The sequence below is a fragment of the Fusarium sambucinum genome, chromosome IV, assembly GCF_050947815.1.
Source record: "Fusarium sambucinum isolate potato_lamoka chromosome IV, whole genome shotgun sequence".
Taxonomy (NCBI): domain Eukaryota; kingdom Fungi; phylum Ascomycota; class Sordariomycetes; order Hypocreales; family Nectriaceae; genus Fusarium; species Fusarium sambucinum.
The window spans coordinates 379974-400245 of record NC_139291.1 but is presented as its reverse complement, the minus strand read 5'-3'; the positions used below and the strand labels follow the sequence as shown (position 1 = coordinate 400245).

General features: G+C 47.5%; 5 protein-coding genes across 5 annotated transcripts; 3 read left to right on the top strand and 2 right to left on the bottom strand.

Annotated features, from left to right (window-relative positions):
- Window positions 1–99: 99 nt before the first annotated feature.
- FSST1_000130 (pyridoxal phosphate-dependent transferase) lies at window positions 100–1339 on the bottom strand (the record flags this gene model as incomplete). The annotated part of the gene is made up of 2 exons (XM_083227189.1): window positions 100–566; window positions 610–1339. 2 exons carry the CDS (start codon window positions 1337–1339, stop codon window positions 100–102), a joined length of 1197 nt encoding a protein of 398 aa, XP_083090312.1.
- Window positions 1340–1573: 234 nt separating this feature from the next.
- Window positions 1574–4043, top strand: FSST1_000129 (uncharacterized protein; the record flags this gene model as incomplete). The annotated part of the gene is made up of 4 exons (XM_083227091.1): window positions 1574–1782; window positions 1841–1937; window positions 1980–3268; window positions 3317–4043. The coding sequence occupies 4 exons, from the start codon at window positions 1574–1576 to the stop codon at window positions 4041–4043; spliced, it is 2322 nt and encodes a 773-aa protein (XP_083090311.1).
- Window positions 4044–4223: 180 nt separating this feature from the next.
- On the top strand, window positions 4224–4674 carry FSST1_000128 (uncharacterized protein; the record flags this gene model as incomplete). Its single annotated transcript, XM_083226981.1, has 2 exons — window positions 4224–4373; window positions 4423–4674. The coding sequence occupies 2 exons, from the start codon at window positions 4224–4226 to the stop codon at window positions 4672–4674; spliced, it is 402 nt and encodes a 133-aa protein (XP_083090310.1).
- A 204-nt stretch (window positions 4675–4878) lies between these two features.
- Window positions 4879–7413, top strand: FSST1_000127 (homeobox domain-containing protein; the record flags this gene model as incomplete). The annotated part of the gene is made up of 4 exons (XM_083226871.1): window positions 4879–5431; window positions 5474–6181; window positions 6225–7272; window positions 7317–7413. The coding sequence occupies 4 exons, from the start codon at window positions 4879–4881 to the stop codon at window positions 7411–7413; spliced, it is 2406 nt and encodes an 801-aa protein (XP_083090309.1).
- A 162-nt stretch (window positions 7414–7575) lies between these two features.
- FSST1_000126 (uncharacterized protein) lies at window positions 7576–19831 on the bottom strand (the record flags this gene model as incomplete). The annotated part of the gene is made up of 10 exons (XM_083226761.1): window positions 7576–10388; window positions 10445–11270; window positions 11313–12292; window positions 12342–13039; window positions 13092–15330; window positions 15378–17582; window positions 17639–17758; window positions 17809–18447; window positions 18501–19145; window positions 19201–19831. 10 exons carry the CDS (start codon window positions 19829–19831, stop codon window positions 7576–7578), a joined length of 11796 nt encoding a protein of 3931 aa, XP_083090308.1.
- Window positions 19832–20272: the final 441 nt, after the last annotated feature.

The following is a 20272-nucleotide window of genomic DNA, read 5'->3' as shown; positions in this document are numbered from 1 at the left end:
ACAAACGTGCTACTCAGCAACAAGTCAAGGTATCAGAGCCTAGAACATTTAGTTCAGATTCCCTTCGTATTATTCATGTTTCTCCATCTACTGTATTATCTATAGTCTCGCAATAGCCCGCTCTTGAAGTTCTACCCATTCCCCAATAGTTCGAAGTAACCCTTCAACTTCTGCCACAGTATTCCCAGCATGCAAACAAATCCTCACTCTCTCACTCCCTCTTGGTACAGTTGGTGCAACAATAGGTCTTATCGTGAATCCCCTCTCCTGACAAAACTGCGCCAAACTTCGCGGCTCGGATGTAAACAATGGAATGATGGGCGACTTTGGTTCTCCGTTAATATGAACTAGCGAAGTTGTCGAGGTCAATGAGAGGAGAAGCTTGTGTGCATGAGCCACAAGATCCCATAAATGCGTGATCCTCGCCTCAATCAAATCGCCCTGCAAGTATTGATACGACACACTGATACTCGCAAGACATGAAAATGGCAGTGCAGTGGTGTATATCAGTGTTCTTGCGTAGTTGATCAGATACTCTCTTGTGATGGGCGAGCATAAAACGACAGCTGTATACGTTAGCAACTTTCTTCTTGATAGAGACTCACTTACCTCCAAAAGAACTCATTGCTTTTCCAAATGTGTGTAGTCTTGCGAAGATATCCTGCTCCAAACCCAATTCACAAACTAAACCTCTTCCCTGCTGGCCGTATATACCTGTGGAATGAGCTTCATCAATAATTATGTAGCCATTTCCTGCAAGTCTCGACTTGACACAGGACACGATATCTTGCAGCGGGGCAACATCTCCATCCATGCTGTAGACTCCTTCAACAAGAATAAATACCGACGTTTCCCCTTCAAGACCAGCAAGGACGTGGTTAAGGCCACCCTCTCCATAAACACAATTATGTTTGAACGGGATCTTTCTCGCAGCTCGACTCAGTCTCATGCCATCGTGGGCACTAGCATGAATAAGCTCATCGTAGACAATTACATCTCCAACTTGAGGCAAACAGCTCACAATTCCCACATTAGCATCAAATCCAGAATTGAAGAGCAATCCCGATGGAGCATTGTGAAAAGCCGCAATATCCCTCTCTAAATCTTGCGCAAAGCTAGAGTTTCCATCTAGCAAGCGAGAACCACCAGATCCCAACGATGGGTGATTTTGAAGTAGAGCCTGATAAGCCGAGAGTAAAGACGGTACTGAAGATAGAGAAAGATATGCGTTCGAAGAAAAGTCGACGTTTGAAGCGGGAAATGTTGTGAGTTTTCGAAGTTGAGATCTTTCCGAGCGTTTTGATAAACAAGATGCCAACTGTTGTTCCAGTCTCGACATTTTTTAAAATTACAGAAGGACTTGATTACGTAGTAGCTTACTATATATACATAAATACTAAAATTGTTGAGTGTTGAGTTAGTAGCTAAAATGAGCCTTTTTCCCCGCCGGACCACAATGCCGATCACGTTGATCCGATTATAAGCCGCATCATTCTCCCATTGAGCCGAAGAGACCACATTTCATCCTCACACTTCTTTTTTTCTTGCGTCAAAGGTTATCGTGGTAGGGAAAATGGCGCCGGTGCCAGCTTTGTTATGGCGTTCTTTACGCACGCACCAAGTTTACGGTGCAAACACAGACGTTGGAAAGACTATCTTTAGCACTATTTTGTGCAATTCTGCAGCTAAGAAAGGAGACAAGACGTGGTTTTTGAAACCTGTTTCTACGGGTGCTGCTGATGAAGCTGATGGATGGTGTAAGTCTGCAATTGTATGGAAAGAGTTAAGCTGACTTTGTAGATGTTTGATGATTTATGTGGAATTCTTCTAATAGGAGTAGTCATATCCAGAAATTTGCTCCAGCGACAAACCACGAGACATTGTTCCAATATGACATTCCCTGCAGTCCTCATATCGCTGCTAAAGCGTCTGGAAAGGTAAGATGACCAATAGAGTACTGGACCAAGCTCACAAATTAGCCAATTCCCTCCGATGACGCCGTCCTGGCAAAGATTCACGACTCTGTCTCTCGGTACGCGTCCGAAGGTCCAGGGTGGTTATTCTTGGAAACTGCCGGTGGCGTGCACTCGCCAGGACCATCTGGAACACCACAAGCCGATCTCTACACTCCTCTTCGCGCACCTGTTATTCTCGTCGGTGATTCAAAGCTGGGTGGTATATCACAGACCATCTCCGCGTATGAATCACTGAGAATGAGAGGTCATGATGTTGAATCGATCCTCTTGTTCCAAGACATGAAATATGAGAATTCTCAGTATCTCAAGGACTATTTCTCGAAACAAGGCGGTGTCCCGGTTGATACAGTTCCTGAACCACCTTCTCGATTACCAAATATCCAACAAGACACAGAACAGATGAGAGAGTATTACGCTTCTCAAAACAACAATGTTGCACATGTCCTCGAACACCTCGACAAACGCGGCAAACAACGGATATCTCGGCTTGAATCACTCAGTGAAAAAGCAAGTAAAAGTATTTGGTACCCGTTCACGCAGCAAAAGCTCGTGACAGCAGATACAATCTCTGCTATTGATTCAGCACATGGCGATTATTTCCAAGTTCTCAACAAAAAGTCAGAAAATCTTCTTCAGCCTGCTTTCGACGGCTCAGCATCTTGGTGGTCTCAGGGTTTGGGACATGCGAATTCCCGTTTGACCCTTGCGGCAGCATATGCAGCTGGTAGATATGGACACGTCATGTTTGCCGAGGCTATTCACGAGCCTGCGCTTGCACTAGCCGAGATGATGCTACAGGGCTCTCAAAACTCACGCTTCACAAGGGTGTTTTACTCTGATAATGGAAGTACTGGATGCGAAGTGGCTGTCAAAATGGCCCTTCGAGCAGCAAGACTTCGTTACGGCTGGGGTCCCAATGATAACCTTCAAATTCTAGGACTCAAGGGGAGTTATCATGGTGACACCATTGGTGCGATGGACTGCGCTGAGCCGTGTGTTTACAATGAAAAGATTGAATGGTACGAAGGGAAAGGATATTGGTTTGACTATCCCACAATTCAATGCGTTGAAGGAAACTGGGTTGTCAGTGCTCCGAAAGAAATCGGACAAGACCAAAAATTGGAGTCCATCTCGGAGGTTTTTAACCTTGAATCCCGACTCAAATCCGAGCAGTACCGAAAATATGAGGAATACATCGAAAAGACTCTCAAGAAACTCCAAGATCAAGGGAGAAAATTCGGAGCCTTGATGATGGAACCAATTATTCTCGGTGCTGGGGGTATGATATTTGTGTAAGTTGTTGTCTTGTTTCTGTCACAAGCTGATACTGATTTGTCCAGGGATCCCCTCTTTCAGAGAGCTTTAGTGGATGTTGTTAGGCGTTCCCCTCACTTATTCGGCACTGGAAACGACCCAGTCCAAGGCCCACAGTGGTCTGGACTCCCTGTAATTTTCGATGAAGTCTTTACCGGCTTGTACCGATTGGGTCGGTTCACAGCGGCATCATTCCTCAGCGTTGAACCCGACATTTCGGTCAATGCCAAACTTCTCACTGGAGGTTTAGTTCCTCTCTGTACGACGATGGCATCCGAGTCTATTTTTGATGCTTTCAAGAGCGACGACAAAAGTGATGCTTTACTTCATGGACACAGTTATACTGCCCATGCTGTTGGATGTCAAGTCGCTGTGGAGTCAGTATCTGAGATGCAGAACATGGAGAAGAATGGGGAGTGGAAGTGGGCAGAGAAAGATTGGGCCGAAGAAGAAACTCAAGCTTGGAGTGTCTGGTCTAAGGATTTTGTGAATAACATCTCACACAATCCTCAAGTACTGGGCGTTTGGGCTTTGGGAAGTGTTCTTGCCATTAGTCTTCGCGATGACGATGGTGTAGGGTACAAGAGTCTCGCCGCCAAGAAGATCCAGACCTATTTGAGACAAGGAACTGGGGCCTGGAATGCTCATAGTAGAGTTTTGGGCAATGTCTTTTATGTCATGGCGAGTCAAAAGACGAGTCGACAGAGTATTACAGAGTTGCAGGGGTTATTATTGGATGCTTTGAGTAAATAGATAAATATCATCATTTTACCCTCTCTGCTTGCATTTTATGCAGTTATGTAGATGATCATCATCCAAGCGAAAAGTCTTGATCGCTATTGGTCAATCAAGAGGGGACAGTTACATCACACTGAAGAGCCTTCAACCTTGCATCTTCACTTATAAACCTTCAATTCACATCGAATCTACAAAATGAACGTCCAAAAACCAGAAGAAAAGACAAGAGAGCAGTCAATTGCCGAATTCGATGCTCGTACAAGAAAAATCCAACAAGATCATCCAGATGTAGATTTCAAATCTACAGTTATTGAACCCACCATGAATCTCATGTTTGACATCAAGGTTTGTTTTTTCTACCAAATGACCATGATTAATTACTAACTAATAACAGGAAAACCTCAAAGAAGATGACAGGGAAAAACATGAAAAACTCATCACTCTCATGCTTCAAAACACGACAGATCCTGAAAAGGCTGAAAAGTACCTTTGGGAAGCGAGAAACTATCTCAAACCTCACCCAGAAGTTCTCAAACAATTCGATGATATCTACATAAACAAGAGACCCGTCTCTGTCATGATTTCTCAGTTACACGATGCCATCAACGCAAAACCAAGTCCTACTCTCAAAGAGACACAAACTTAAAAACACCCCCTCTTGAATAGCTCACATGACGCCCCATCAATAGGGCGCGATGACGAGGTTTTTAGTCTAGTCTCAACCAATCATATCCCGTCGCTACATGATGACTACTCCATCAAATCAACTTTGCATTTCTTTCCACCTGCATTAAACTTACATTACATTGCATATCTCTAACATCACTCTCATTCAACGTGACAACCCATCATGACTTATAACAACCAACCCGTCTTTACAGACTTGGATCTGCTCGATGGTTTCATCAGTGACGACTTGACTCCTTATGTCTCTGACTCTGCACCGCCATTTCAAGATGTGACGCCCGGTTTCAATACACAACTCGATCCTACTCAACTATATCAACCACAACCCCAAACACAACCAACTCCAGCAAAAGTCGGGGGTCGTTTCACAAGAGAATCTGTTCGAATTTTAAAAAATTGGCTTGTTGCCCATCAAAGTCATCCATACCCAAGAGAACCAGATCGAAAGATGCTCCAAGAAGAGACAGGACTTACAAAGACTCAAATATCCAATTGGTTAGCCAATGCACGTCGCAGAGGAAAAATTCCATCTAGTGCCTCATCTCCAGGACACAGCACAAAAGCAATGGATATACCGCCCAGACCCGGTACACCTGCTGTCAGAAACACGTCAGAAATGGATCCTCTTCAGAGATGGGTCGACTCACCGCCTGAAGATGAACCTGCTGCCGTGACAGCCATTGCTAGAGCTGTAGCTTCAGTTAAACCATCGTCAGGTATGTTCGTCAATAAATAACGAATATTCACTAACGGAATAGGTTCAACGAGTCCATATACAAGACTGTCTCGCACACCTTCAGTTAGAAGTGCCGGAACATCACGGTCCAGCTCTATAAGTTCTGTCCATTCTCATACCAGTCAAACATCTTTTGGACTCAACGGTCTCTTCAGTCGTGGATCCTCTCGTCGTAGAAGACGAGCATACAAAGAAGAACGAAGATCTTTAGCAACACCACACAAAGCATTCCAATGCACATTTTGCACAGAGACATTTCGAGCAAAGCACGACTGGCAGCGTCACGAAAACTCACTACATTTACCACTCGAGCGATGGGTCTGCAGTCCCGAAGGACCACGTGGTCAAAAAGATGACAGTTCTGAAACATGTTGTGTTTTTTGTGGACACGTTGATCCAGACGATGCTCACATCGAAGGTCATAACTACTCAGCATGCAAGAACCGACCAGTTCAAGAACGCACGTTTAATCGAAAAGACCATTTGAACCAGCATTTGAAACTCGTTCACAATGCTAAATTCGCAGAGTGGCCTATGAGACAGTGGAAAGCGCCTCCGCCAGCAATTCAATCACGATGTGGCTTTTGTAACCTCGTCATGGATAATTGGACCGATAGGGTTCATCATCTAGCGGATCATTTTAAAGCTGGCAAGACTATGGCTGACTGGAAGGGTGATTGGGGATTTGAACCGCATATTCTTGAGCTTGTCGAGAACTCAATACCTCCTTGTGAGTAGGGTCCACATTTTGAAAGGCGTTCCTGACAGACTAGACTTTATCGAGACGGAAAGAAATAGCCCTTTTCCTTTTGAGGGGAGCAGAGCACTTGTCGAAACACCAAGGACAGCATACGAATTACTCAAATTGGAACTAGCATATTTTATGCAGAACCATTTCTATCAGCACGCAAGGATGCCAACAACAGACGAAATGCAACTCGAGGCTTGTCGAATCCTCTTTGCGTCAGAGCCTTCGTCCGGAGGATTAATATGTTCCTCCTGGCTGCGAGATCTAGTCTTTTCCAACGCAGAAATCTATCAACAAGCACAATTCGGACCTATGAGAACCAACGCAGAAAGTCGCCTCTCATCAATGGAAATCAGCGGCAAGAACAATATTTTCGAAGGCTGTCCTTTCGAAACACAGCTTCGAGAATTCGTGCATGCTAAACAGCTCTTGGGATTAAGTATAAGAGATGATGAATTGAGAGAAGAGTGCTGTATGATTGTAGGACGACTTGAAGAAGTCTCTGCAACACCGTCCGATTTTATCGCCAACTGTTTCATAAGAGTCATCCACTCACCAGGCGATTGGTTACTTCCGTTCCGTCAACGAACAGGTATCGAATTAATTGGTCTTTCAGAATGTCTCAACCTAAACGCCATGATCCAAGATTATACGCGTTTAGAGCAAGAATTAAGTTCATTTCTTAGCATGCAACGCGTTATAGGGTTGCAACCAACAGACGAAGATCTTCGTCATCAAGCGAGGGTTATCGTCCATGGAACGGATTCACTTTTGAATCATACAGCTGCAGATGACGATTACTGGCTCGCAGCATTTAAACAACGACATTCCACCACCGGCGACGCTGCTGAGACGTGGAATACGCCTTTACGACCAGATCCTCACATCCTAGCAGCTCGATCTCTAGTTCTCAAGACAAGTACTGCGTTTTTGAATGATCATAATTATTGGAGATGGTTTACGCAGGAGTTGAGAAGATGGGTGGCTGCCATTATGTCGCCTCATAATCCAGCGAGTCGAGTACCTTCGGATGAAGAGATTCAACATTATGCAAGATGGATTAGTTATAACGAGTAAGTCTTTTCTTTCTTGATGGGTGATATAGCTAACGTTTTAGTGATGATCCGTTTAATCAGACTATTGCAGAGAATAAGGACTGGCTGGAGGCGTTTAAAAGGGATGTTGGTATTGATGGGGGTAGGCCTACAGGATAAAAGTTAACAAGACTGGATGAAAGCAGTTTCTGTTATTTCACGACGGTTATTAGAATAATCATTTAAAACATTGTTATGATTATATTTCACATAAGGTGAAGTCTCTGGTATTAATCTAGGTACTACTTCTACCATACCACCCTCTATGCCAACCTCAAATTATTAACGCCTTGAAAATAACTGTGATCCGAGAACGAGATCCTGCGATGCCAAGAAATAAGAAAAACCTGCTTTCTTCGCCCTTCCAAACCATTCTAAGATGGGGATACTGGGGAGTTTGCTCAAGTTATCATCAGACTCGACCACTGTAGCGAATGATTCCACATAAGCTCGCTGATGTGCTTTGTGTTCCAAAATGCAAAGTCCTTTTCCAGTCTGAGAATTGAGAGCAGCCTCGTGAATAGCTTCAACGACCTCACTGACGGGCATGACATCCACAAAGCCGCCTACTCCGTCAAAAGATGGTCGACATCCGAGCGATTTGACGATTTGCATAAGTTCGTTGACAATGGACATGTCTTCCTCTGCTTGCTGCACTAACTCGCACTCCACAGGACGGTGGCTGAAAATAGGAAGACCGATTGAGTCAGCAGCTTGCTTTAGGAAAGACTCTGACGCCCATTTGGTAGCCACATAGCCGTCACCGCCATCCGCCGGAGGTGTCAGTCCGTTGTTGTACTTGGCGACAGCGCCGGATGACACAAAGTGCAAAGGAATGGCTCGGCCCGAAGAAATAACGAATTTGACGAGCTCCTTTGTTGAGTCCAGATTGTCGGCCTTCAGAGCTTCGTATCTATCCCAGAAGGATCGGTTGGCAGCACAGTGAATGATAACGTCTACGTCTGTCGCAAGCTGAGAAAATGTCGACTCGGATATACCCAAGTTGTGCTCCGCCAGATCACTTTGGGTGATCTTGACTTTGCTATCATCATCCACCCTCTTGTCATTGTTCAAAGTGCGGCACAGGCAATGGACTCGCGCCACACGATGATCCTTGACCAAGCTGGAGAGGAGGTGGCGTCCAAGATAGCCCGACGCACCAGTCAGCAGAACATTGATGTCAGTGGTTTTGCCAGCGGCACGGAGTGGTGTTTCGAGCTGAAGATGTTGAGGGAACTTTGTCTCTGCATCCCAGTTGATGACATTAACAGGGTCACAGTCCTCAAGGACACTTGCCATGGCGCCAAGAGTGCTTGATCCCATGAGTGTCACGAGCTTGGGTGCTGTCCACGAGACATGTCTGAGCAATGCTTGGAGCTTCACTAGAAGAATTGAGTTTCCTCCGATAAGGAAAAAGTCCGATTCGTGAGTGAGAGAACCAGGGTCAAGGGGTAGAACGCGGCGCCAGAGCTCGCTCAACCTTTGTTCGGAGTCAGTTAGACTCTGAGAGATTTCTGACTTGGCTGTCTCCACAGGAATATCTTGGATTGCCTTTCTGTCGATCTTGAGATGGGCAGTTCTTGGTATGTCTGGTAGTACCTGGAATAGAGATGGGCGCATGTAAGGCGGAAGTGGGAGAGTTTGTCTGAGTGCTTTCATGACGCCTTCTCGATCCTGTTCTGGGAGCTCTGGGGCAAAAACGACATGAGCTGCCAGATAACGACCTTCCTCGTTTCCTCTTACGGTAACAACGGCATGGGAGAGAGCGCCAGCAGAATGCCTAACGATAGTCTTCTCAACCTCATCCAGCTCAACACGGAAACCACGCAATTTGATCATTGTGTTTCCTTCCAGACGGCCGTCGCAGAATAGCAATCCGTCAGGGGATAGTCGGCCCCGATCGCCACTGCGGTACACGGTTCCCGAGGTGCCAAAGAAGGTGTCAGGCAGGAACTTATCTCGGGTAGACTCGGGCATACTGAGGTATCCAGACACAATACACGGGCCACCAAGAACAATCTCGCCCTGGACACCAAGAGGTACTGGCCGCATCTTTTCATCCACAATGCAGACTGAAAAGCCGGGCAATGGATATCCTGCAGGTAAAGGGTCGGGAAGATCAGAATCCGCATACTTGAGGTCGATTCTGTGAGAGAGAATCGTAGTCTCGGCTGGTCCATATCCATTGAAGACGTGAAGATTCGTCAACTTCAGACTGCCAAACTCACGGGCGAGTTTGTAGCTCATCGCCTCACCGCCAGAGAATGCGAATCTCCATGAGGTGCATTGACGCATGGTTTCTGTGCTGTAACGAAGCCAAAGATCGTATTCTGAAGGAGTGGCAGTTGTATAGCTCACAGACTCCTCAACCATGATTTTACTAATCTCGTCGGGATCGCCTCTCTTGCTGGCAGGTACAACGTACAGGCATCCACCGTTGGTCAGAGCGGCCATGGTTTGATCGAGTGAGAAGTCGAAACTGAATGGACTCTGCTGAAGCACCACAAGATCTTCATCTACCCTGGCAAAGGTCCTGCTTGACACTTCGGCGTACGACACGAGATTTGTGTGCGTCATCATGAGACCTTTTGGTTCGCCGGTAGAGCCGCTTGTGAAGAGGATGACAGCGAGAGATCCGACCTTGGCATGGTTGAGACCAGTAGAGTCTCGACGAGACTCATCAAGACTAGCGAGTTGAAGTTTGGTGACGAATTTGGCACCGATGAGTTCGACCTTGTCATCTGTAGTACCATCCGTGATAATGACGGAAGGACGAGACGCCTTGACAATACTGACCAACCGAGGAATGGAATTACGTAGATCGAGAGGAACATAGACTGCTCCAGCTTTGAAGATTGCAAGAAGAGAGCAGATCCAGTCAGCAGAAGGCTCCTGGAATACACCAACAACCGTGCCTTGAACTGTTCCAGCGTCTATCAGTGCCTTGGAGATAGTGTCGATGCGAGTACCCATTTGTTCATAAGTCAGCACATTTCCGTTGCCATCTTTCAGAGCAATCCTTTCAGGGTTGTTCTGGATCACCTGGTCAATCTGGTGGCTGACGGTTGGCTGCCACTTGGGTTCAAACTCGGGCGCTGAAAATAGAAGTTAGATGATTGTGATGCAGCGCAATTCCCATCCGATTACTTACCCTTTCCAGCATTAATAGCAGCCTGAAGATCATAGCTAGACCAAGTCGGAGCTACATCAACAGCCTTGTCGCTGCCCCGAACCATATACTCAAGCACACCCAGGTAAGAACGAAGAAGAACTTGGGTATGCTCTTCAGAGTAAAGCTGCTTCTGCAGTCTCAAGCTTAGAAGCGTATCGGTGTTGATGTTCTCCGTTACCTCCAAGGCAACGTCATATCCAGTGCCAGCATTACACCACTTCTCATCCCCAAGCTTGCAGCCACCCCAAGAGGATCTCTCTTGGACGACTTGTCTGTAGTCCATAAAGACTTGGAAGATTGGAGTGTACTTTTCGGACCTCGGAACATTCAACTCTCGCAGAAGCACGTCAAAGGGAAGTTGGGAATGCTGTAACGCGCCATATACTGCATCACGGGTGGCTTGGATGGTCGAGCTTACTCGTGAGCCTGGCTTGCCCCGTTGGAAGCGAAGTGGAAGAAGATTCAAGAAGAAGCCAAGACTACCCATGAACTTCTTGTCGCCGCGATTCGCATCAGCAATTCCGATAAATACCTCATCTGTATCGGGAAGCAGGGAGAATAGAAGAATCTTCAAAGCAGCTAAGTAAACATGGAACGAAGTAGACCGATTTGCGCGGGCAAGCTGTCGGACCTTGGCTGAAACGTCAGGTGGAATGCTCAGCTTGGCTTCATGCTGCGAGTATTCGTTGGCAACTTGCCGTGAAGCTCTAGTTGCGAAAGGGAGAAGTCGAATTGGTGTAAACGCCTTAGGAAAGGTTCGACGGTAGTACTCAATGGACTTGAGAACATCACCATCCTCATATATCTTTCGCTGTTGGAGTGCAAAAGAGCGATATTATGATTCCACTGGAAGGGATGGAAGTCGGTGGTTGATGTAGGCAGACTCGAGGTCCTTAAAGAACACACTGAAGCTGTATCCATCGAGGTAGATATGATGCATACCGGCTAGGAGGAAGTGCACCTGGTCAGAAAGTTGAAGCAAGATGATTTTGACTCCTTCTCCATTACTCAAGTCCCAATCCTCATCATGCAGACGCTTCAATTCTGTCTCTGCTTCCTTTTCGTCGACGATACTCTTTATCGTCAACTTCATCGTAGGAGGATTGATTCCTTGCATAGGCGTTCTCTCATCTCCATCTTCAGACCAGAAGAATCGAGTCCTCAGAATCTCATGACGCTCAGCAACAAGATGCACTGCCTTCTCTAAAGGTTGTGTACGGATCGGGCCCGTGAGTTTCAACATAACAGCCATGTTGAACGCTTTCTTGTTGACTAGATAGTCATTGAGAAACCAGAATCCGGCCTGGCCGTATGACATGATGCTGGAAAGCTCGTTAGGAAATGTTCTTGAGAGGGCCAAGTTGTCCGTACTGCTTGGGGCATCATCTGACTTGTCAGGAAGACTTGAGCCTTGACGGTCCCAAGATGTCAAGGGAGTGTCAATGGGTGAGCGGGACGAATCAGAGCCATGATGCGGTTTGTCTTGGTCGCTTGTGCCTTGGGAGCTTTCTGGAGGTGTGACCCTGGTTGGTGTCTGAGGTATGACGGCAGTGGGTTTCGCTGGCTGTGCGTTCCCAGCTTCTAGCGATGACACATCGAGAATGGAGGGAGACAAAAGGTCAAGGGACTCTTCAACCAGGTCTGGAACCGACATGCCGCCAAGGATCTTGAGCACAGGAATATCAACGTCTAATTCTTTGATGAACCAGGAACGAACCTCGACTGCCATCAAGGAGTCTACGCCTTGTTCCACAAGAGTGGCCTTCTCATTGATCACCTCATCAGGGCCAACTGCCAAGACTCTCCGAAGTCGAATGATGAAGGATTCTTCCAAATGTTAGTAACTGCTGTTGGTGATAGAGTCCCTGAGACATACCTTTGATGATGGCAACAGCATCTACCCTAGTCTTGACATCGGCAAGTTGTACTCTCACTGGCACAGTGGATGCCTTTCCGGTGTATGCCTGAGTATCCAACCTCTCCATGATGAAATGCCCAAACTTGACATCCTTCAAATACTGATCGCTAGCTTGAGCATCTGTATAGATGGGTGTAACACCTGTGACAAGCTCGCAGACCTCATGGCAGTCTGGCCGACCTAGCACGATAGCTTCAGCAAAGAGCTTCTGCAGATCTTGCTCTGACATGGGCTTGTAACCCATCTTGATGAAGGTATCTTCACTGAGATCTTCAGCCCTCTCAACATAGCCAAGACCAATAATAGAACTAATGTCGATAGATGAAGCAGCAACGCCACGCTCCTTGCGCTGCGATGCAAGGGCGTTCATGTACATGTTTCCTGCAATGTAGTTGCTCTGACCACTATTGCCCATGACTGCGGTGGTGGAAGAGAAGAAGATGAAGAAGTCTAACGGTGTGTCGTAGAACATTTCGTCGAGTAATTGGGAACCAAGAACCTTGGGGTTGAGGACCTTCATAAAGTCCTCGTACGGCATGTTCTCAAAAAGCGCATCCCGAAGAACCATAGCACCATTGACCACTCCTGCGATAGGCGGTAACGTGTTCTTGATGGTTTCAAGGCACGCTTCGATTGAAGTGCGGTCGGTAACATCCCTAGACAATATTGTTAGCAAGGTTTATTGCGTATTGGTACATTTGCACTTACATAGGGAGAGCCTTGACTGTGGCTCCAGTTTCTGCGAATGAGTCAAGGAAGCGTTGGGAGACGTTGGGTCGTCGACTGGTAAGCACAATACTTCTAGCACCTTGCTCTACCATCCACTTGCAGAGAGATTGACCCAGTTCTCCAGTCAGACCAACAAGGAGGAAGGCCTTGTCGGCTCGGAAGATTCTTCCATCGTCAATGGGATGAACTGAAGCCTGGATCGGCGTATCTGTACAGTCCAGGATAGAAAAGCGAACTTGAGCGACGATGGGGTTGGGATTGTCCTTCAACGAGATCAATTCTGGAGATGCAGTTGTGCGTACTTGGGAAATGACCTCATCAAAAGCTTTCTTGAGGGCGCTGGACACTTCCTTCTCAGACGCTGATTGTTGGGTCATGTTGCCTGACCCGAAGAGATGCGCAGTATCAATGGTCTCGCATTGCCAAGGGAGACATGTAGAAATGGCCTTGGTAGTTTCGTCTTTGCCGGACTCTCGTGACAAGCTGATGAACTTGCTAGCAGACTTCGGTAGTGACGCCTTGATAACACGCGACGGTGAACGGTGATCTATATATTGCGCACCGAGCTTGCTCATGGCTTGATCGGACGAAGTGTGGAAGATAGAAACAGATGCTGGTTTTGCGAGCTTGTCCAAAGCATCCCCGATGTGAGGGGGTGCATTGTGAACCACGAGCGTTTCGCCCTTTGCAAGACGCTTCATGATAGTAAACGCGATGAGAATTGCTGAAAGTCCGGCCATAGTCTCGACGGGGTCGAGCTTGTCAAGAGGGATGCACCAATCTGCTGGGATGGAAACAGGTGACTCAGCGATATGTGTGATGGCGATGACTGGCTCATTAGATGCTGCATCCACGCCAGCACAAGCCATGACACTAACTCCGGGGGCTATGTTGACTTTCGCCGGCGAGAGATGAGTAATCTGAATGGATTTCATGCTTATACCGGAAGAGAAAGGAAGTTCCTGCGCTATGTGTAGGGGCGAGGCATGCTGGATCTCCCATTTCCCTCCAGATTCCGCAAAGACGACCCGGTCGGTTTTCGTATCCGCCTGTTTGATGACCTTTCTGCGCTCAGAATTATATCTTGCGTTTCCAGACTCATAGGGATACAGTCGAGGGATAATAGCTGTTTCCTCTTCGATATAGATTTCAGGTTCCAGTGACCAGAGCAGCTCATCCGAGCGAAGCTCCTTGGACCATTGATCCAGTATCTCCAACCGCAACAGATGATCCACAATCATTTGTGGGCATCTATCGGAGATTTGCTTGATGTCCAGAGCCTGTAAGGTAATGTTGGGATACTCGTAACGCATGCAACGTCCTACTCCCGTGGTCATGTAAGAGTGGGGATTCTCAGCTCTGGCACCAGAGGTAATCCAGAGGATACATCCGCCTTGCTTCCAAAGGATCTTCAGAGCTTCCAATTTTCCAGAAGTCATGTTGGCAAACAATGGCTCGTCGAGCTCGGTTAGAGAGAGAACGGTGCAGAACTCGGGGAGGCCGGTGTCATTGAGCTCTTCGATAGAGTTGAAGCGGGAGATGTTGGTGTATTTGGAGGAAAGACGGCGAGAGATTTGTTCACAAACCCTATGAACCTTCAGTGTTTGTCCACCAATAATCGCAAGTTCGGTGGACTTGGTCTCTGGAAGTGTCGCAAGATGGTCCGCGGGAGATCGCAGAATCTCGACTCTTTCGTCAACGGCTTGGGCGCAAAAGACATGTCCAGGCAGAATCTTGTGAACAGGAGGTGTCGTCGTATCAATTCCACCAAAGCCGCACTTGGAAAGTAGAGAATCCCATTGAGGAAGTGTCAAAGTAGGACCCCAACGTCGTCCATGTTCAGCACCAAGCCACCAACCAGGCAAACTACCCATGGGTAGTCCAACTCGTAGACAATCATTGTTGACCGTCTCAAGGATGATGAGGAAGCCTCCAGGCTTAAGGAAGCTTCTCACATGCTTCATCATATCCTCAAGCTCGAGAGTTGCGTGAAGTACGTTGGAGGCGATGACAAGATCATATGCTCCCTCGGTAAATCCCTGAGACCCAGGACTGATGTTCATGTCAAAGGTTTTAAAGATCATTCGATCCGCGTAATCCTTGAAGCGGTCCTGTGCCATGTCGAAGAAACCTCCAGAGACATCGGTATAGGTATAGGTTGAGAATGCTGAGCCTAATCGTGGCAAAATCTCTCTTGTTGATCCACCAGTTCCAGCACCTGCATCATGTTAGCACCTGGTTCCATATTAACATGTTAGTACTCACCGATCTCCAGAATATTCATTCGCGGATAGCGATGCGCTATCTGAGATGTCATGTGCGCAATGTATTGGTTCACAAGGTTCAGACCAAAGCCTTGCTCATAAACATCCTGCAGCATGCCATCTTTCGTCATGTGCTCGAGAATGTTGCCAGAGTCCCGAATGACTTGAGGGAGGTTCTCGCCTACAGACTCAAGGAGACGAATGTCCACGCGTTCGTAATGCTTCTTCAGTAGTTGCTGAATGTCATCATGGGTATCCTTCTCGGCGCTAGCAGGAATATGAGGATTACCACCCTTGGACACCTGAGGAACCACATAGGCCGCCCAGTCGACAAGATGGCGGTAGTGAGGCAAGGTATTGGCCTTCTCCTCCGATGTGATGGTCGCAACCAATCGACGCAAGTAATAGAAGGCAATTCGTTCACAGTCGAGAGCCATCTTGTAGTCCTCTGGTTTAAAGCTGTACTCGGCAGCAGTCAACTCTCCATCTGGACCAGCTAGCCTGTAATCGAACCTAGAGAAAAGAACGGCATCATTCGCTGGTGTCGCCGGAGAGAAAGGAATAAGCTCCATGCCCTCGACCTGGAGGAAGGTATCGCCTGTCTCTTCGGAAAGCAAGTTCAACTCAACCAGCACCTTGGAGGCACCCCTTTCTTCAATTGCAACAGACTGGTACGTGAAGCTGCTCTGCTTTCCGATACCTGCCGAAGTGAAGTAAGGATTGATGACAACCGAGCGGAAACTCGTAGGAAGATGTAAAGCCCACAGTCTCTCATCACCAGGACAGCAGAAGGCAGCGAACGTTGTCTGGAGCGAAGAGTCCAGCATTCCAGGATGTACCAAGAGTTGGTCTTCCCATTCAGATCCAGATTGGTCTTCAAGCGTTCCAGTAGCAAAGTTTGCTTTGCGGCGGATGCTTGTAGTTCCACGGAATGGCCATGAGTAGTTGTACCCGAGGCGCCCAAGGAAGTCATAGAATCTGTCCACGGACACTGGTCGAAGATCGAAGTCGTCTACCGCAATGCTAGAGATTTGATCAGATGTCGGGGTTCCCAATGAAGCCTTGATTCGAGCGGTTGAGTTGAGGCCCATAGTTGCAGTGTGGTTATGAGGAATGCCAGAGTAACAACAGAACTCAGCCTGGATCTCAGTTTCAGACCGGCTAAGGATCCTTAGTTCGAACAAGGTCTCGACACTTGCATCTTCGTCAACAAATGCCAGGGCGCGGGTAATGCTCAGGTCCTCGATAGTGATTAGACCAAGGCTCGAAGGTTCTGCAAGTATCTTGATGGCTTCGACAGCCATGGAAATGTAGCCAGTAGCCGGGAAGATGGTTTGTCCCTGAAGCTGATGACCTTGAAGCCACGGGATCTCCTTCGGGCTCAGGACATTTCGCCACTGAATTGACTGTGACGTCTCGCGATCATGACAACGTCTGCCAAGCAGAGGGTGGGGAGCTTCTTGAATGCTGTTGAACCAACCTGACACTCTCGACATGGACATGAACTGCTTCGCATGGTCAAATGGATAGTTTGGAAGGTCTTGGATAAAGGATGGTCGATCCTTAGAACCAGACACGACACCTTCAAATTTCTCAAAGGCGATTGATCTTGGGCCTAGGTGCGTCCAGATAAAGCCAAGAGCATTGGAGAATTGTTGTACGTCGTCTTTTCCACGGGCGATAACCCCAGTGTAAGGTGGACGACCGTCGTGGATTGCTTCAATAGTGTCCAAGGCGGGAGTCTTGAGAGCTGGATGGGGACCGACTTCAAGAACCAGGTCATATGGGCCACCTTCTTCCCAAGCCTGGGTAACAGCAGGCGAGAAGAGCACAGCGTTGGTCATGTTATCGACCCAGTAACTTGTAGTGAGGCTATCAGCGTTCATGACTTGACCGTCGTGAACACTGGAATACCACTGTGTCTTGGTAGCAGTGGCAGTTTCGATACCACATCCATCCATGGCCTCGAGGTACGGCATGGCACATGGAACCACGTGAGAAGAGTGGTAGGCTGTGTCGACCTTGAGTTGGCGGGCGAATTTGCCTTCGTCCTTGAAGATCTCAATAGCCTCGATAATAGCATCTTCATCACCGGATAGTGTGATGCTCGACGGAGAGTTCTTGGCTGCAATTTGAATGCGGCCTTGGAAGGCTTCAAGCTCACAGAACTCTTCTGCATCTTCAAAGGTGGTTCCGACAGCCATCACTGCAAATAATGTCAGTTCATTTCTCCAGAAATAAGAGGCATGCGTGGTTACTTACTGGCACCTTTATGCCCATTGGGAGATTGGGCAAGCTTCGCATAGAGGCCTCTGTAATAAGCTACCCGGATTGCATCTCTGGCAGTAAGCAGGCCAGCAGCATATGCAGCTCCAATCTCACCTATAGAAACGTTTAGTCTTTGAGCCCCGCCAGATAAATGCGTAACGAACCTGAAGAATGCCCAACGACTGCAGACAGTTCAACTCCAGCTTGATGCAGCAGATCGACAAGTACTACCTGAAGTGCAGTGCACAGAGGCTGGGAAATAGCTGCTTCGGCAACACGAGAGCTTTCAGCATCTGCAAGAATCATTTCTCGCAAAGTCCAAGTCGGGCGATCATCAGCAGGGAGACTTGACAGTGCATCGTCGAGTTCAGCGAGTCGCTTGGACGCAAAGGGCGACTCTTCAAGAAGCCTGGCTCCCATTCTCGCCCATTGCGTTCCTTGACCCGTGAAGATGCCCATGATCTTGGGTGAGGACTTGCTCGACTGACGAGTGTTGATACTGCTTGATTGTTCTCCTTCAACAATTGCATCAAGTTGTTTGGACGCATTCTCGGCAGTAGAAGCGGTGATAGCCACACGATAGGCCAGAGTTGAACGTCTTGTTTGGAGAGTATAGGCTAGATCCTTGAGAGACATCTGCGGGTTCATCCTAAGGTGTTCCGCGTAAGACAGCATCAAAGACCGGAGGGATGGCTCAGATGAGGCAGAGAAGGTAAGTGGGCTAAACAAAGTCCCAGAGGCATGACCTGTAAGGTTGGGCTCATATGACTCGATAATGGCATGTGCATTAGTACCACCAAATCCTAGAAGATAGCTCAGTAATCATGTCATTAATAGAGATATATTTTGCCCATACCAAAGCTGTTGATGCTAGCCCGTCTAGGTTGACCAGAATGTGTTTCGGGCCACGCGAGGGCTGATGTCGGTACCTCCAAGTTATCATAGAACGGTGCAACCTTGGGATTCAAAACATCGAGATGCATGTTGGGCGGAATTACCTTGTTCTGGATTGCCATGGAAGTTCCAATGAGACTAGCAAGACCGGCTGTACCCTCAGTGTGGCCGATGATGGTCTTGATGGACCCCACATACAGCTTGTCCTCCTTACTCAGGTTTTTCGGTGAGTAGAATGCTCGCGAGATAGCCTCAGCTTCCCGAGGGTCACCAGCGGGAGTTCCCGTTCCATGAGCATGGAAGAATTGGGGTCTGTCTTCTGCCTTATTAATATCGAGACCAGCTCGAGCATACGTGCTGCGAATCAAATCGGCTTGTGCAGTTGCACTGGGCATGGTCAAACCGGGAGTTCGACCATCCTGATTGACCCCGGTCGCGCGAATAATGCAGTCTATATGATCATTGTCTCTGATGGCAGTACTGAGGGGTTTCAAGACTACGGCAGCAATGCCCTCTCCACGAGCATAACCATCCACGTCTTGATCCCACATCTTGGACCTACCTGAAGGTGAAAGCATCGAGAGTTTGCTTTCGGCAACGTACATTCCTATTAACGACATTGTTAGTAATTGTCTTGATTAGAAAACAATCTTGACTCTTACCAGGGGTTAGAATAAGATTGGCTCCAGCCGCGATAGCAACTTTAGATTCTCCACTTCTCAGTGTCTGGATAGCTTGATGAACAGCTACCAAACTCGAAGAACAGGCGGTATCAATAGTCATCGAAGGACCATGCCAGTCGAAAAAGTACGAGATTCGATTTGACATGATGCTCCTAGCCATACCAGTAGCGCCATACCGAGGAAATACCTCCAAGTCCCTAGTAATGATGCCGCTCCAGTCATCGCACATAACACCAACATAGACAGAGGTAGGGGACCCGCGAAGCCCTTCAATGGTCTGTCCAGCTGAACAAAGACCTTGGTAGACGACTTCCATCAACAATCTCTGCTGAGGATCAATGGCTTCGGCCTCGCCTGGCTGAATATTGAAGAAATTGTTATCAAAGCTTGATGGGTCTTCACTCAAAAAGTACGAGTGTCGAACATTGGTGGTTCCGTGATGTGTAGCATCAGCATGATAGAATGCATCTGCATTGTACCGTTCTTGTGGTACTTTGCTGAGAAGGTCTCGTGGTTCTTTGAGAAGCTCCCAGAGCTTGGAAGGAGAATCAGAGCCACCGGGGAAGCGGCAGGCACTTCCAATCACAGCGATGGGTTCAGAGGCGTCCATTGTCAAGCAAGTCGGCAATGGGGCAATAATAGAATTTGTAATAGACAATGTTGAAATTGACGAATAATTCGTTGTTGAGATTTGACTTGGCTTGGAAGGAGAGATAACATATTCACATTCAAGTACCTAGATATGTTATGAAGACAACAAGTACACATCTAGCCGGAGTTCTTCGGTTTGGTTAATGAACCAGTAAAACTAAAGCTTGTAACTGATGATAACGGCTTTCTTCCTGATAGGTGCCATGAACTTTGCTGATCATGGCAAGTTGCATCGCGATGCAGAATCGGCATTCGGATAAATTCGGTCGGTGTTGATGAAGACGAAATGCAATGTGTAAGCTGCAGGATCGGACTTTTGCGGCAATCCTTCTCAGACGCCGAGTTTACCGTTCAGAGCCAGCGTAAGAAGAGGAGAAATCTTTGTCAATTCAGGTCTCGG